The sequence below is a fragment of the Xiphias gladius genome, chromosome 12 (assembly GCF_016859285.1).
Source record: "Xiphias gladius isolate SHS-SW01 ecotype Sanya breed wild chromosome 12, ASM1685928v1, whole genome shotgun sequence".
Taxonomy (NCBI): domain Eukaryota; kingdom Metazoa; phylum Chordata; class Actinopteri; order Istiophoriformes; family Xiphiidae; genus Xiphias; species Xiphias gladius.
This window is the reverse complement of record NC_053411.1, coordinates 12,120,088-12,137,498: the sequence shown is the minus strand read 5'-3', so window position 1 is coordinate 12,137,498 and position 17,411 is coordinate 12,120,088. Positions and strand designations below refer to the sequence as shown.

The window sequence follows — 17,411 nt, the reverse complement described above, 5'->3', positions numbered from 1 at the left end:
ATAGCAACTCGCCTGAGGGAGCTGGAGAGAAAAGGGCTTGTTGAGCTGCACCACCACCTTGCTGGACGCTTCTTCTCTGTGCTGTTGAGTCACTCCCTGTTGATGTTTCTCTCTGCTGTTCAAAGTGGAGGATGTCTTGACATATTACCTCTTGGGCAACACTACAAAGAGTTGCCTGGCTGGCTGCCCGCCCGTCGGCCGACTATTTGATGGATGGTTGTATTTCTGTCCTGAGGCCGTGCAAGCGGAGAGTACACAGCAACGGGTTCCATGCAGGCTCAACTAGGGTCAATGAGTGACACATCCACACAGCAGCAAACAAGGGAAAACCTACATGTATGCCCTGGAAGTGTGAATCAATGCTTGCACCCACATATGCGAAGACGTACATGGATACACACAGGAAGAAAGATAAGGGCACACACATACATACAAGATGTTATATTAGGGGTTAGGCTCAATCCTCTCACATCAGGGGGTGTCTGATGCTTCATGCTCGTAAATAGACACTGGAGTGCAATGTCATTATTAATTGAATACATTTACCCCAAGTTCCAAACACCTGGTGGCTCAGCACTAGTGAAAAAAGACACACCAGTGCGATCAGTCAAGCACCCACTTCAAAGAAGCACAGTTTATTTATGGTCTTATATCACTCAATGTTCCCCTCATTTATTTTCAGGTGAGATCTCTGAGGAAATTAAAATCATCTGCTGATATACCAATGGTTCCACAATCCATTTTTTAAATTTAAGCTTTAATGGAACTGTATCTCTAATTTCTTGCTTGTTTCTGTAAATTATGCAAAAGCTCCATTTTTAATGCGAAAATACAAAGTTAAACTTGAAAGAACACTGCTAATTTTGTGTCATTTGAAATTTCTTCAGAAAGCGGACAAAAATATCCGATGCCTTGCTGGAGAACTGCTAACACTGTGGTAACTACGTCACCTCTCAATGCCGATTAGCAGGATTTTTCAGCTACAAGGGAGGACTTGCAATCACACAGTGTGAATGGGAGTTTTCAAAACAACATGAGACATGTTAAGGAGTTCAACAGTGGGCGAATCACCTGCATTCATAATTTTAGAGTAGCATCAGTCAAAAAAAAAAATCTTTCAAATTCACTTGAGATTTTAAGTGAAAAGAAACTGCATCAGCAAAGATGAAAGGAAATGATGGACATACAGGACTGTCCTAGGAAACAAATGGAATTAGGTGTAAATTCAGTCATGAAGAGAAATCTAAGCCACACCTTGTCCCCTATCCGTTCACATATTTTTCCGAAATTTAAGAGGCAACTCCGTCATGGTTCAAACAATCCTATCAATTAACTTAAAGCTAATATTCTTCTTACCTAATGACACTAAAGCAAATTACTAATCAACATCCTCTTCACCAATCCACTTAGCTGAATCCGATGCTGACGCCAAGATTCAACCGCCAGGTTCTCTTTCATCACCAGTATCAAGATGCCACCATTAGTCAGGGTGATGTTTAATTAAATTTACATTGAAGTCACTTTTTACATAGGTTGGCCATATTACTGTCAGTTGAATCAGTAGTATATAAGTGAAAAAGTGGTGTATTTATGAAAGGTCTTTAATAAGAAGCGTTTTATGCGTTTCAGTAAGTGATGTCTGTTTGACAGGGCAAGTTGGATCAAAAACCTACACTCCACTTTATTAAAGGTACCCTGTGGAGGTTTTTTGGCCACTACTATGGCGCAATGTTTTTACGAGTGGGTCCCCGGGCAAACACGCACACACATGGGCAGCGTGATACACATACTGGTGTCGCACTCTTCCTCCGATTGACAGTTGGTAGCAATAACGTGAAAAAAAAGTCGGCGCAAGGCAGTGAAGAAGAAGACTGCAAGCTAGCAAACAGATGTAAACACTGCACGATTTTAAATTAAAAACAAAATCTGATTTGCAAATGTCTTATGAGGAAGAAAATGCCTTCAACACGTTTGTGAGACCTCAAAGGCACACACAATGTGTTTTGGTAAAAAACTCTGAATGTACACATACCTTTTTACATGTACAAGAAAACTCCACAGAGCACCTCTAATTATGATAATCGTATGAATTTTACCCGATGAAGATCTAATGACCACAAAGTTGTTAATTAAGTGAGTACCGGAGATCAACAGTGGTGAGAATTCTTTGGTTGCTTCTCAGGTAGGAAGCATGTTTTACAACTGCTTAGGTGTAAAATATGTTCTCTACCAGGAAATATAGTGAAACGCTTAGACGACAGCTATTTTCTATTTATATTTAGTGGAGAGTCAAACCCCCTGCTCTGCATGGAAATCTAACTATTTAGCCACTTTACCGGGGACTGCAGTTAGTGTGCTCACTCGGTTTTCCCAGGTGATCATTTTCAACTGCAGCATCGGTCATATGAGCATTTCATTGTTACAGAGCTTGTAATGGCAATGTAAAGAAGCGCGTGCTGTTTCCAGGTGCCGTATGGATTTTGTTGGTTATGTCCATAGAAGTCCTAATGGAAGAATGTGTCCAATCAACAGCGCAAACCCATAACAACAGTAAGGTATGGGAAAATGCAACCAACCATTGCAACACCTCTGTCCTCACATTATTGGACAACAGAAGTGTCACTGCATGTCGACAGCCGATATAGTTGTAAATGCATTGCACACAGTGTCGCGGCACTACAATAAGCATTAACCAACACTTTAATAGGACAGGCAGACGTTTCTACTCTTGTTATGTTTATAAAATGGAAACCATTAATTCGGCAGACTGTGTAATCATCTGTTTTTCGTTTTCTCTTCCCACATTTCATTAACACTCCAAGACTTTCTCTGCATTAGCAAAATAAAATACTGTGAAGGAATAAGTAAATATGTTAAATTATAGCCATTTTTCTGTCCAATCATTGCCTAATATTTGCATTACATATTTGATATGGAGAAGATTCAGCCAGAAAGTTACTTTTTTTGGAGCAAAAAAAGGGAATGATGTATCATGTCTTGTCAGAAATTGTTTTAATTTTGTGCTATCAGTCATTGCGTGGGAGCATGAATCCCTTTTTTTAAACATCTCATTTTCAAAAGGCATCGAGTGCCTTCCCTGGCATCATTTTAGACCACTCATCCACTTGAGAGCGAGATCGATGCTGCACACAACTATGATAATGATTTTCAGTGATGATTTTGAGCCTTGATCTTTATGGTTCTGATAGTAAACACTGTCTCAGAATCACCCCTCATGCTCAATTCCACTTTGTATCTGGTTATCCCAAAAGCCTTGGGACACAGAGTTATTATTGTTATATTTTGTGAATTCTTGTTTGATCCAGTTGACTCCTGCTGGCTGATGAAAAGCCAACCGGAGATCAACGGACCTTTGGATGGTTTGATTTTTATGTGATTGTGTTGTTGTCCAGCGTTGTGTTCTGCTATATTGACCCAAACTGGATCAGTTTCCAACCCCATGACGTTTAGTGTGTATATTTAATCTTTAACCCTTCCGCTCCCCTATATACAGTAAATAATATTTAAATTACATAACAATTACTGAACAAAACATACTTATATTCATCATTCTTCGGTTAGCCTTTTAACTTTCCTTGACCTTCCTATGATGAAAATGTTCTTTTTTAATGTGTGATGATTAATACTCCTTTTGATTCATATGCAAATATAAATATGAAATACCTATAATCCACTATTATTGTGTATGCAACTGTGTATGTTTTACAAAGCCCTGTTTGAGAGAAATTAATCAGATAAAGGATGAGAACAATATCTTCAGCTACCCAGGGCCCATGTGCACTGGACCGGATTTACCTTATCTCTGCTGTACTCGTACCACAACCTTTTGAGAGGGTTTGGTTTTAATTTTTACGATAGAGGGCGCTAGTAAGCAAGGATAAAGCCACTGCTGGAATTCAGACAGCCGTCTGAGAAAGATGCAGCTGCTGAGACTGGCGGCCCCTTTTCCTCTTCCCCTCCTCCTCCTCCTCCCCTCCCTCTGTCCCGCTCTTCCCCTCACTCCTTCGCTCACTCATTACACTCGTTCGCTGAATAATTTCACACACACATACACACGCGCACACACACACACACACACACGCAGCGCCGCACTGTCCCTATATTAAAACAGGGGCGCATTCCCGACCCCAAGTTAGAGAAGGAAATCCTCACGCACGCGCATTGAAGCACAAAACCCCGAATTTCTTCTTCCTTTTCTGTTTCTTTTTTTTTGCACCGAGCACCGCAGTGCAAGTGCGCATACGCGTTGTAGTAGATGCATCCACGCAAGTACCGAAATGCGCTAATTTACCTACCTTGCGTTGTGCGCCTCTGGAAGCAAATGCCCCGACGATGCTGGGCAGAATGCCCGCCGGCGTCACATTAATGTTTGCTTAACACTGTGCCCATCACAGGCACATGGACTGCGGCCGCGGCGGGACACACGCCGCGCACACTAATCTTACAACGGGGAGCCGTGTTTGCGCAGTGGCCGCGTAAGGAGCCCCTGTAAGATCGCCTGTAAGGGGCCGCGCAGGAGGGATGTCGGGCTTTCTTCCCTCTGTGCGCTCATGAGTTCACAGTCATAGTCTCAGATTTCCTGGGCGCCGAGTGGACATTAACAGCCTAACAGGCGAGAGACACCGAGCCCGCTCCGCCAGCGAGCACAGCCACCGGCGACCACACGCATACATAATAGTAACCACAGGAAAAACCACGGCACCGCACACACGGCCGGCCCCGTCCCGTCTCGTCTGTCCTGCGCCGGCGGTGTTGTACGCTGCTGGGCAGACATTCAGAACTGTTTCGCATCGTACTGAGAATAGAGATAACTTATGTCAGCCTAAGAGTGCGTAAAAGTTACACTCGGAATCAGTTTGTCACACAAGGAATCTCTTGCGGCGAAGCCGACAGCCCCGCAACATACTGCGTAGGCTACGAAATGTAATATGGTTACTAGACGATGCTTATTAGAAAGTAAAATACATTCACTATTTGTTTTTTTTTTATCGGACATCTCGCCATATCGTCCACGGGATCATTGGGCATCAATATCAAGCATCGGAGCCGCGCTCACAAAGTGTCGAGCCACGCTTCGTGGAAAACGCCGTTGAAAACGACCGCAACCAAGGCATCTACCTCCTCCGTCCCTTTTCCTCGTATACTCGTCTGCCGGCCTTTGGACCCGTCGATCAAGACCAGAGTCCGACCCTGTTTACGTGCGCCGCTGGGTGAGAGGAAAACAGAGGGGGTGGATAAAAGGAGAGAGAGAGCGAGAGAGGGAGAGAGAGAGAGAGGGAGAGTGGGGGAGAGGGAGAGAGGGACCGCAATATCATTTGTGAATCCCTCTCACAGTGCTGCAGATAGGGGCTGCCAACACATGCGGCGCGTCTGCAGGTGAGAGAACAGGCTGAATACGCTGGACACACTGAAGGACTCAACAACACCATTTCTAAAAACTGCGTCGGATATACGTTTTTTTTTTTTAAGTTCTTTTGTTTTGTTTTTTTCCGTTTCCATTTTTTTTTTCCACATACGACCCTGAATTTTCAGGAGGTTGTGCATTGTGGAGTTGCACTCGCAAAAAAAAAAAAGGAGAGAGAACTGTACTGTCTGCCGGTCGCGAGTGACTTGGAGGAAGAGAGCAGGACAGGCGCCCACGCAGTCGATTTGCCTCATATTCATATCCTCGAGACCGGAGAGTTGCCGGGCTCCGCGAAGTCACCACTCGCCGTGTGATGAGTTTGGAAACTGCGCGGGCATTTAAATGATCCCCTGACATATGTGGACATATCATCGGACAGAGGAATATTGCAGCCTCACCCCAAAAAAAAGGAGATTCTATCCACAAACTGTGAGTAAAACGGCGCGAATTGGACTGATTATACTTTCTGGTGATATGATATTCGGACTATGATATTTTGGCTTTTACGCGCATGAAATTCACATAGGCCTATTTGTGGCACCATCCGGAGCGCACGGAGCATCTCTGGTGTTTTTTTTTCTTTTTTCTCCTTTTTTTCAATACCGCTGTATTTTATTTATTTGTCTATTTCTTTTTTCGACTAAAACAAGGAAAGAGCAAGTAACATCCAGTGGTGAAGGCGGAAAGGCAGAGGAGAGAGGGAAGCCCGTGCACTTGCTGCTTTTCACTGCAGCAGGAGCGATGTAGGAAGTCGTCCGGAGGATGAAGTCTCACACATCCCGAAACCGAGGGCTCTGCTCTAAATGAAAACGATATTTCTTTTCCGTATCCGGACTTTCCATTAGTGATTAAGATATTTTTTTCTGTGACATTTTTTTCCAACCTAAGTGGACATTTTCCAGGGGAGAACAATGAGGACTACTGGTGCAGTGGACTATTTGTACTATTGCATGCTCATCCTGCAGTTTGTGCATCAGCCCGCTGCCAAGCAAGTGCTCCGGTACCGTTTGGCTGAGGAGGGACCCGCCGATGTCAGAGTCGGAAACGTAGCCGCCGACCTGGGCATTGTTGCCGGGTCCGGCGAGGTGACATTCACGCTCGAATCCGGCTCCGATTTTTTCAAAATAGATAACATAACAGGTGAGCTCACCACCAATGAGAGGCGGATAGACCGTGAAAAATTACAGCAGTGCCAAATGATATTTGATGAAAATGAATGTTTTATCGATTTTGAAGTGTCAGTCATAGGACCAGCCCAGAGTTGGGTCGACCTGTTCGAGGGAAAAGTCATCATACTGGACATTAATGATAACACCCCTTCTTTCCCTTCCCCTGTCCTGACACTGTCTGTGGAGGAAAACAGACCCATTGGAACCCTTTATCTGCTGCCCACTGCCACAGACAGAGATTTTGGCAGAAACGGAATAGAGAGATACGAGCTTATCCAGGACAATGGGGAGAACTCAAGGCGCTTGGGCTCTTCTGGGGATTCATTCTCGGGGAAGAGGAGGTTTGAGGAAGGCGCGAGCAGGAGCAGCGTCTTTGAACTGCAAGTTGCTGACACTACTGATGGAGAGAAACAGCCTCAGCTCATCATTAAAGGGGCCCTTGATAGGGAACAGAGAGACTCCTATGAGCTCACACTGCGTGTTAGGGATGGAGGCGATCCCCCTCGCTCCTCCCAGGCCATTCTGAGGGTGATGATCACTGATGTGAATGACAACAGCCCTCGGTTTGAGAAGAGTGTGTATGAAGCTGACCTACCAGAAAACAGCTCCCCTGGGGCCCCCATACTCCAGCTCAAAGCAGCTGATGCAGACGTGGGGGTTAATGGTCAAATAGAATATGTGTTTGGGGCAGCCACAGAGTCAGTAAGGAGGCTGCTGAGGTTGGATGAGAGCACAGGGTGGCTGAGTGTGTTGCACCGCATTGACCGTGAAGAAGTGAGCCAACTGAGGTTCACAGTAATGGCCCGTGACCGAGGCCAGCCACCCAAAATGGACAAGGCCACTGTGGTGTTGAACATCAAGGATGAGAATGACAACGTTCCTGCTATAGAGATACGGAAAATTGGACGCATTTTCTTAAAAGATGGTGTAGCCAATGTGGCTGAGGATGTGGTGGTGGACACACCCATTGCCTTAGTACAGGTGTCGGACCGCGACCAGGGGGAAAACGGCATAGTGACCTGCACAGTGGTAGGGGATGTGCCCTTTCAGCTCAAACCAGCCAGTGAAATGGAGGGTGAGCAGAATAAAAAGAAATATTTCCTCCACACGTCTGCACCGCTGGACTATGAGGCCACACAGGAATACAATGTGGTCATAGTAGCGGTGGACTCTGGAAGCCCCAGTCTGGCAAGTAATAACTCCCTTATCGTCAAAGTGGGCGACACTAATGACAACCCTCCTATCTTTAGCCAGAATGTAGTAGAGGTGTCGTTTCCAGAAAACAATGCCCCTGGTGAGAGGGTGACAACAGTGGCAGCCATCGACGCAGATAGTGGGAAGAACGCGGAAATAGCCTATTCCCTTGACTCATCAGTAAATGGAATTTTCTCTATTGATGCAGACAGTGGAGACATCCGAGTAAACAGCATTCTGGACAGAGAGCAAACGGAGCGCTACGAATTCAAAGTGATAGCCAAAGATAAGGGCATAAACACCCTTCAGGGCTCCGCAACAGTGGTTGTCCTCGTGGCCGATAAGAATGACAACGAACCAAAGTTCATGCAGGATGTGTTCACCTTCTATGTCAAAGAGAACCTTGAGCCAAACAGCCCAGTTGGCATGGTTACAGTCATTGATGCAGATAAAGGCCAAAATGCAGAGATGAGTCTTTTCATTGAAGAAGAGGAGGACATCTTTTCTATTGAGAATGACACTGGTACTATTTTCTCCACCCTGTCCTTTGACAGAGAGCAGAAAACTACATACACCTTCCGTGTCAAAGCTGTGGATGGTGGTGACCCTCCCAGATCCGCTACCGCTACAGTGTCACTCTTTGTTATGGATGAAAACGACAATGCACCAACGGTCACTTTCCCAATAAACAGCTCCTACACCCTTCTTCCTCCATCCAGTAACATCAGAACAGTAGTCAGAACTGTCATAGCCACCGATACTGACACTGGCATCAATGCAGACCTGAACTACAGCATCATTGGGGGAAACCCCTTCAAGCTGTTTGAGATTGATGGAGGCTCTGGGGTGATTTCACTGGTGGGGAAGCTGGAGCAGAAGCACTATGGCCTCCACAGACTGGTGGTCCAGGTGAATGACAGAGGGCAGCCTTCACAGAGCACCACCACACTAGTCCATGTTTATGTTAATGAGACTCTTTCAAATTCCACAGTTGTGGAGGCACAGGTGGCTAAAAGCCTCAGCACGTCTCTCAACACCAACATTGCCGGTGACCCCAACTATGATCTAAGCAAACAGCGGTTAAGCATTGTAATTGGAGTAGTTTCAGGCATCATGACAGTCATCCTCATCATTCTTGTCGTTGTCATGGCCCGTTATTGCCGTCCCAAGAATAAGAATGGCTATGAAGCTGGAAAGAAGGATCATGAAGACTTCTTTACACCACAGCAGCATGACAAATCCAAGAAGCCGAAGAAAGATAAGAAGAAACAGAAGTCTAAACAGCCGCTCTATAGCAGTATTGTCACTGTAGAGGCCTCCAAACCCAATGGGCAGCGATATGACGGCGTCAACGAGAAGCTGTCGGACAGTCCAGGCATGGGCCGCTACCGTTCAGTCAATGGAGGGCCCGGGAGCCCAGACTTGGCCCGACACTACAAGTCCAGTTCGCCACTCCCCACTGTCCAGCTTCACCCGCAGTCGCCAACAGCTGGAAAAAAGCACCAGGCAGTTCAGGACCTGCCCCCTGCCAATACCTTTGTTGGCACCGGAGATAACATTTCCCTTGGATCTGACCACTGCTCTGAATACAGCAGTCAAACTATCAACAAGTACAACAAACAGGTAAGAAGACACATTTCAATGTTTTTTTTTTCCTTCCACTACTCTTAAATGTTTTCTGTTTCTTCCTCTTAGTGTTCTCTCTACCATAATGCTTTCTGACAGGGCTAGTCTCAGTAGTCTTGTTGCCTTTATGGTGCTAATGTGTGTCAAGTTAGCGGTATTGATCTGTTTTGGTTTGGAGTGCCATTCACATGTAATATTGAAAAGGGAAGAGAAAAGTTTAGATTGGCTAAGGAAGGGGTATTGTTACCACTCAACCAAACACGTCCAACGTTTTTACTTTTATCACAGCATGTGCTGAGGCTGTGTTTTCCGTCTGGGGTGTCACAACTACTAACCTTGGCAAATATGGGTTGGAGTGGTCTAGACAGCTCACATAAGGGTTTGGTTTGCAGTTATTTTATCCCAGAGGGGTGTGTGGAAGGGGCCAGCTACACTCCCCTTAGCCATGTCAAGCCCTGCCCTGCCCTCTGTCTGTGACAAGGCTACCTATTCTTCTTGAGAAAGGGAGAGAAAAAAAGGAGAGAAAGGTAGATGTAGCATGAATGCAGCACAAACATGGCTTTGTAAGGTTTGAGTGTCAGTTTTACAATTTTGGCTTGAGTTGGAACATCTGGCCAGGAGTCCATATTAACATTCTTCTGCACTTCGTGGTCTGCATTATTTCATTGACCCAGCAGTGAAAATGGACATTTTTATATCACCTCCCATATTGTACCTCAGTTTCTTTTACTCCCTTATCTTTTTCTTCATATATAAATGTCAGCCGTCTTCTACCTGCTTTTCCTGTCTTCCACTCTCATCTACCCTCCAGCTGGTCTTACCTCCCTTACGTTTTTGCTTTTCTTCATTCTCCCTCTCAACAACTCTTTTCTTTCATTGGTAGTGCCAGAAAAAGTTCTAGGTGGCATGATGTGATATTCAAGTTCCGGGAAATGTGTGCTTTTCTCAGTTCAGTCTTTCTATTCTTTTTTTGGCTGTTTTTGCACTGTTAGGTTCAACAACAGCAAGAAACAAAGTTTAATAATGAAGTCAGCTGATTTGTGTTTTCAGGAAAAAGAACACTGTTATTTTATGTGTTTTCTATGGCAGTCTAATGAATTATTGATTTCTCTTTTAGTTGGTGTCAGCAGCTGCTCCTTTAGAATTCTAGAGTGCTGTTCTTTGCCAGAACATAGCTTGATTTTTTTTTTTTCCAATATCTGTTTTTGTTTTCCTCTCGTTAGCTTTATGTTCATGTTTTCATATTCTGTGCCCACTGTTTCCTTTTCCCTCTCACACTTTCCTTTGGCCCTGTGTAGTACACCCTTGCATGCCTTGCAGCCACCCGTGCTGTTTTCCCTCTGTATTCCTTTTTCTCTCTCAGTGCTTTCGGCCTCCGCCGCATCGTACCCCTTACAATGGTGCTCTCTGCCTTGCCTTTTTTCTTTCAGTGGTTCTTTTTTAAATCTCCACTCTCATCTCTCTATATCCCTCTCCCCTCCCTCTTGCTATGTCTCCTCTCAAATCATTTCACTCCCCTTTTTCTTCTCTGCCATCTCTTCCCCTGCTCTTTCTCTAACAGCTTCTAATATGGTGTATTCACTGAGCTGCTTCCCAGGGTGTGAGGAGTGCTGTTGCTTTCGGATGTCTCCTACATAATTAAAAGGGCACTCTATTTGCTGCTGCGGCGGCAGCATGTATTGTGTGTCACTATGCTCCTCTTATATAATTATTTATTTACTCTCTACATTAATGCTGCAGTAACTTTTATGGACTGTGCGTTTGTTAGAATACAGTGTCTCGGACAAAACACAATCTGCACTGACCATAAAGAGTATTTTCTTGTGCTTTGAAGCACTGAGTTTGAATACTTAAACTGTAATAAAATAGTAAAGAAAGTTTTTAGTGACCTACTGAGCAATATCATCCATGTTCAGCTAGCACATATTTTAAAATTGCCTTTTACATCCCATGGGCTCAGTAAATACTCACTGTTGATACATTCAGCTGGGTGAATAGAAAGTAATTTAATGGCTGCACAAGAGAGCTAATTGAAGACAAAATGTGTGTTCATGTGCTCCAATTATGGCATTAAACAGCAACCTCTATATTAGATTAAGTAGTGAAGTGGTCATTGTCTTGATTATAGGGACGCGGCATCTAAAAATACTGTATTGTCAGGTAAGTGCCACTATAGTTAAATACATGATGAGACACTCAAGGACACTTGTGTGCCTCAGTTAAGGGAACAATTTGCTCAAGATCAGGATTAGTTGTATAAAGTCATGACGTCAAAGAATGCCATTAACATTATATTTTTATTGTGTTTTATCTTTCTTCTACAAAGTAAGGTAATGCTATTTTACTTCCTTGAGATTTAGTCACATTACTAAGTTTATATTTAAATCTAACCTTTTTATCACATTCATCCACAAATTAGGTTGAACTCTTACGATTTATGATAAGGGGTGTTAAGGGATATTTTTAATTGTGTGTTTTTTCTTACACACACACACACACACACACACACACACAAACCCTTTTCTTTTACCGATCCCTCTCTTTTTGTCTATCTGGGGGAAGAGATAGGGACAGGCACAAGAAAGACGGCCCTGTTAGTGGTATAGAGAATGGCCCCCACTGTTTCACAAGGGACTTGGGGTCGGGTGGAAAGGGAAAGACGGGGAGGGAGAAAAAGAATAGTGCTGACCATTGACTGTAATCTCTGAGGTATCGGGTTCCGTCTTTTTCTCTCCTCGCCTGCCTAATCTTACAACAACTGCACAGGCAACCTGCTCCGGCAGGTAACCAGGCAACTGAGGGAGTTTAACGGTGAGGTGAGCCCTTCTTTTTAGCCCATCAGACATTTAAACAGTCATTAAGCTGAGCTAACATTAATGCCAGGAAGAAACAGAAGATGGTGATAGACTTGCGCAGGAAGACATCCACAGTGAACATCGAGATGGTGGGAGTGTACAATGACCTGGGTGTTCACTTTGATGGTAAATTGGACTGGTCGGACGACACGGGTGCCCTGTAGAAAAAGGGCCAAAGCCGTCTCCATATGCTGAGGAGACTGAGGCTCTTCGGAGCGTGCAGGACACTGTTAGGAATATTATATGACAACATGGCGGCATCAGCAATCATTTACTCCTCTCATCCCCAGCATGAGACCGTGGGAGTTTTAAGCAGACTGCTACACCCACAGTGTAATAAGGAATGCTACCGCAGGTCCTTAGCATACTGTAACACTGTCATTGTCTCTGTCACCGTCACTCACCACTTATAACATCACAACTGCCTAACACAATATATTTTATTTACTCCTTTATCATTTTGTTATTTATTTATCATCACATTTATCTTATGTTTAACCTGTGTGCAATAAGACGTTGCACTGTTTTTTCTTTTTGTGCAATTATCCAATCTCCAGTGCAATATGTTGCCCCACTCCACGTGTGTATTCCACTGCAGGTCATATATGTATATGTGATAGGTGCATATAGTGTATATAGTTTTGATTTATCAGTCACTTCTACTTTCGAGCTGCTGTGACAAGTGAATTTCCCCTGTGGGGATCAATAAAGTTTCATCTTATCTAACTGTGAGGGAGAAGCCAGCCTGTCACCCAGCAGCTGTTGAGGGCTTGAACAGGAGGGCGAACAGACCTGACATTTCATCTCTTTCTGTAACTCTATCGATTGCTGCTTGTGTTATTCATATTTTTTTAGCCATGTATGGCTACAATATTATGCTTGGTCTGTCTGTTCCTACCTGTCCTTACATCTGAAGGTTGATGAGTAGTGTATGCCCTTAACAGAACACTTAACTTTATTACTTTTGGCAGTAGCTTCTGTTCTATCCGGTGCCAGAAAATAAATGCTGTCCAACCATAATGTAGTGAGGAATGAAATCACTTAGCCATCGAATTAGCACAAGCCATCAGCCTCCGTTTTATCATTGCATTTCAAAGCACCACTCGTGCCCAGGTGGATCGCTTTTAATCAGTGGTGAGCCGCAGCAGCTTGTATTGTATGCTCTTGCAGCGTAGCCCCTCAGGGCAGGCAAAGCCCTGGTTCGTGAACTTATACCAGGCCATTCTGCCTCGGGGCTGATGCAGTAAGCATAACTGGACATCGCCCTTAACCCAGCCCACAGTGTTCACCTCCCGTGCTCTGGCCAGCTGTTCCTCCTGTGCCGTCTCGTAGCTGCGGCCGCTCCTCCACAAGCCGAATGTGGCCGCGAAGCACCTGATTTGCATTGGGCAAATCCTCACCCCGACTCACTCACATCGGGCAAACAACATCACCATGCAAATGGAGGTTGCCTGGATGGTGTTTGTAGCCAAAACATAGGATGTGATTGCCCTTCAGGCTCCAGGCAGATCACGAAACCAATATAGAAATGTAGTACTTTGCCTATGGCCTCATTTGTTTTAACCTACAACATGTATCTGCCTAAACAACTATGAAAAGCCACACCAAAGTCCCTTGATGCATCTCGTGTGATTTTATCTGTGAAATTGTTGAGGCAGTCAGTCACTCATTGAGCTCAATAAGGTAATTACTTGATAGCTTTAACATGTTTGGTCATTCCCCCACTCACCCATTGACGCTGATTACAGGGCGGCTTATTTTTGGAGGAAGCAGAGAAAGTAGCTGTTGTTTCACTACAGCTTTTCTTCATTTTTATTAGATTTGAATCCAGGATCCGAGAAGTTTCAGTTGCAAAGTCATGTAAACAATCAGCTGATGATCCAGTCAAAAGAAAAAAATGTTAAATATAGCGACTTCAGTGTAATTCAGTATAGGATGCCAAAGGTGGAAAAAAAAAACACAATCTGGAAATCTTGTGTTCAGTAACAAATAACATTATGTGCAATGAGCTGGTTTGTTTATTGCCACATTACTATTAGCGCTTTCTGTGGTGCTGTGTACCACCGACTGTAGCTAATTTTATCAGAATCGTTTTGGCTCTATTATGGTTTAATTCAATCTATGGCTGCTCAGTATTCTGTTGTTTATGTTCTGAAAGGAAAATGGAAGGAGTAAGAGCGCACAGTAATACTCATGAAATTGCAGCGGGCAGCATTTTCTGGTATAATTTGGTTTGGTGATTTGAATGCATTCGCTCTAAGGCAATTACTAATCTAAGGATTAGACCTACCTGATACGCAGGCATGGTGGAGACTGAGAGACGAAGTCAGAGAGATATTGCTTTAGCTGGTTTCTACACCTTCTGCTATTTTACCATGCATATGTTAATACTGGTGCTTTTTTCCCCCACTTTTACCTATAGGGGAAACCATGAAAAGTATTGCTTCATTTCTATTTCTTTTTCTTCTTCTCCCTTCTTCTATACCCCCCCCCCTCCTTCTCTACATACAATGCATGTGCCAGTGAACTCAGTTGTCTTCACATGAACATAAGTACTCATGATTAAATAAGCTCAAGAAGCCCCAGACTCATTCGCAACATTTGTCGTGATAAGATGCGGAAAAAGAGAGAACGGCAGGGGGAGTGAGGGAAGAAACAGACAAGAAACTTAAACCGCGTGCCACCTTGATTGCTCTCCACGGTGCTGATTGTAAGTGGCAGCGTCGAGGATGCCACCTTCTTCTCGCCGTTTCTTTCAATTTGATGTCATCGAAAATGGAATTTCATTTCATACCGGCAGCGATCGCATTAGATAGGGCTCACCAGGATAAAGCTGATTCATATTTGCAGATTCGCCTTTCCTGTGGCACTATCAATCATTGCACACTCACCATATTGCAGACTTGTTTTTCATGGCAATTGTTAGGAAGAGTTTGTACAGTAAATTGACTTTTACAAGGCTCCCAAGGTCTATGATATCCTTTTTTCGGGCTTGTTGTTTTCTCTGTAGCTGTCCTTTTGTGTAGACTCCAGAAGCTAGAACCGGTTAAATGAGAACATCACGTAGCTCTACTTCTGTACAACCCTGGGGAATAGTTCCCCGTCGACGAGCTGGATCACAACACAGATCAGACATAAGGGTTGTTTGTGAGACTAATAGGCAAAACAATAGTGTTTTGTTTAGTGTGACACTGTACCTCATCAAAATTGCAAAAATGTCAGAGTCAGCCCCATAATAACTTGATTTTCTTTTGGTTGTTGTTTTGCAGAAAAGGTCACAGGCCATTTGTTCTCGTGATGTTGATTCAAAGAGGTGGCAAAGTGGTCTTTGCATTTGTACTTTTTTGCTGGATTCCCTGATGAGAAAAGTTTCCGTTCAGTGTATCTCTGCTTCTGTTCATGTGCGCGTTCCGTGCGTGCCTCGCTCTCTCCGCATCTCCCTCACTGCGGAGGAAACACTGTGATGAATCGGATGAATCACTCGCTGTCAGCGTTGCTCACGTGGGTCCAGGATGTCAAGGGAACTGCCAGCGGGGTCCGTGGCCCTCCGTCAAGGGGGTGGCGATTTAAACCCCATCCAGCATAAGCCACGTTGTCACACGCGGCCTTCGTGAAGATGAGAATAAGAGCCACGAAAGCCAGACACATTGATCCATAATTTACCCCTAAGTGCCACCTTTTGCTCTGGTAGCCAACTATAAAGCTCCTTAGTGCAAAAGGAATGTGTTTATTAAGAAGCGCTGACAGGTGAAGAAAAAGACGCTTTAACCCACCCGTTAGACCGACCGAAGAAAGATGCTGGACTTAATAAGACGATGGGTTCGTGAGTGTGTCTACACAGTGGTGTTGAAAGGAGAAAAGTTAATAAGTTCAACAGTGTAATTGCAGCGTATTTAATAGGTACAACCTTCACCCTGAGTTCAGATTCACGTAGATTTTTTTCAAGGCTCTGACAGACATGCGCCTGTTCTGTCTCTCTTTGTACATACTTTCCCCTTTTGACTTTGACCTTCCTCTTTTGTTTTAAGAAACTGCTAAAATATTAAGATGCACTGAGATCTCCTAACTGAATAAGACACATTAAGAATTGTCCTGCATAAATAATGCATCCAAAAGCTTTGCCTTTTTTCATCCAACGCATATACCTTTTTATTAACAGACTGCAGTCATACATATTTGCTAAGCAGCAGAGTATAGTGGATATGACTTGACTGGGGAAGGGGAAGAATAGGACAGCTAGACTGCTTCTATTAGCCCTGTTTTGGTATGGCTCCCACCATGTGGCCCCCAAATGAGATTATATGTGTATGAAACAGGAGGTAGAGCACTCACCAACCATCCATCAAAGCCTGGGGGGACCTGTGTGAAAGTTTGTGCATGTGTACTCAGCGGGTACACTCACTGTGTTGATGCATGTGCATGTGTTAGGGTCAGATAAAGTGCGTGGGTGTACAGTATGAGTGTGTGTGTGTGTGTTCGTGTATCCTGTGAGGGCTGAAGAGGAGAGCAAACGGGGCCTCTACAGTTCAGCCTCTCCATCATCCTGCACGGCAGGCACACGCGCGGTGACATGCCTGAGAGGGTTTCAATATCCTGTGTGTTTGAGTTTGTTTGTGTGCCTGTGCTGCTGTGTTTACCCAAGGAATGCAGTTCATTATATTTGTATGTGTGTCTGGTTATTACATATACTCTCTACACACATGCGTACAGAGGCAGATGGAGCCCGAAGGCTAGAGCAATACTTTATCTTCGCCTGTTCAAAACCCACGACAAGCTTGAGCAGTCTGTGATGCGATGCCTTCTCTTCACTTTCAGTAATCACAAGTGCCCTCGAGCAAGGCACTGGGAGCTCCTCGGCCCCAACCGAGCTATTTATTGTACACTGCTGTGACTAAAATGTGTACTTTAACCCTATTCAGTTTGGACATGCACATACCACCTGTATTAAACTCTGTAGATTAGTGCAAAGAAGCAGAAATATTCATTAGCAAAGCACTGGCAGGGGCAGGAGGAGCCCCTGTATCGATGAGGCCTTACCTGGCAGAGAGCAGGCTATTAGCCTGGCCCGATAAATCTTGTCAGAGGCTGGAAGAGTCTGCCTGCCTTCTGAAGAATGAAGGTCACGGGGCAGCTGGAGTTACG

The 17,411-nt window shown here is 44.4% G+C and overlaps 1 protein-coding gene across 2 annotated transcripts in view; it reads left to right on the top strand.

Moving 5' to 3' along the window:
• The first annotated feature begins 6,336 nt into the window (after positions 1-6,336).
• Positions 6,337-17,411, top strand: part of pcdh7b (protocadherin 7b) — a 107,236-nt gene continuing 96,161 nt past the window's right edge. For both annotated transcript variants that reach the window (XM_040141478.1, XM_040141477.1), the window contains exon 1: positions 6,337-9,411. In XM_040141478.1, the coding sequence (XP_039997412.1) occupies positions 6,337-9,411 (3,075 nt within the window). The remainder of the gene's footprint in view (positions 9,412-17,411) is intronic.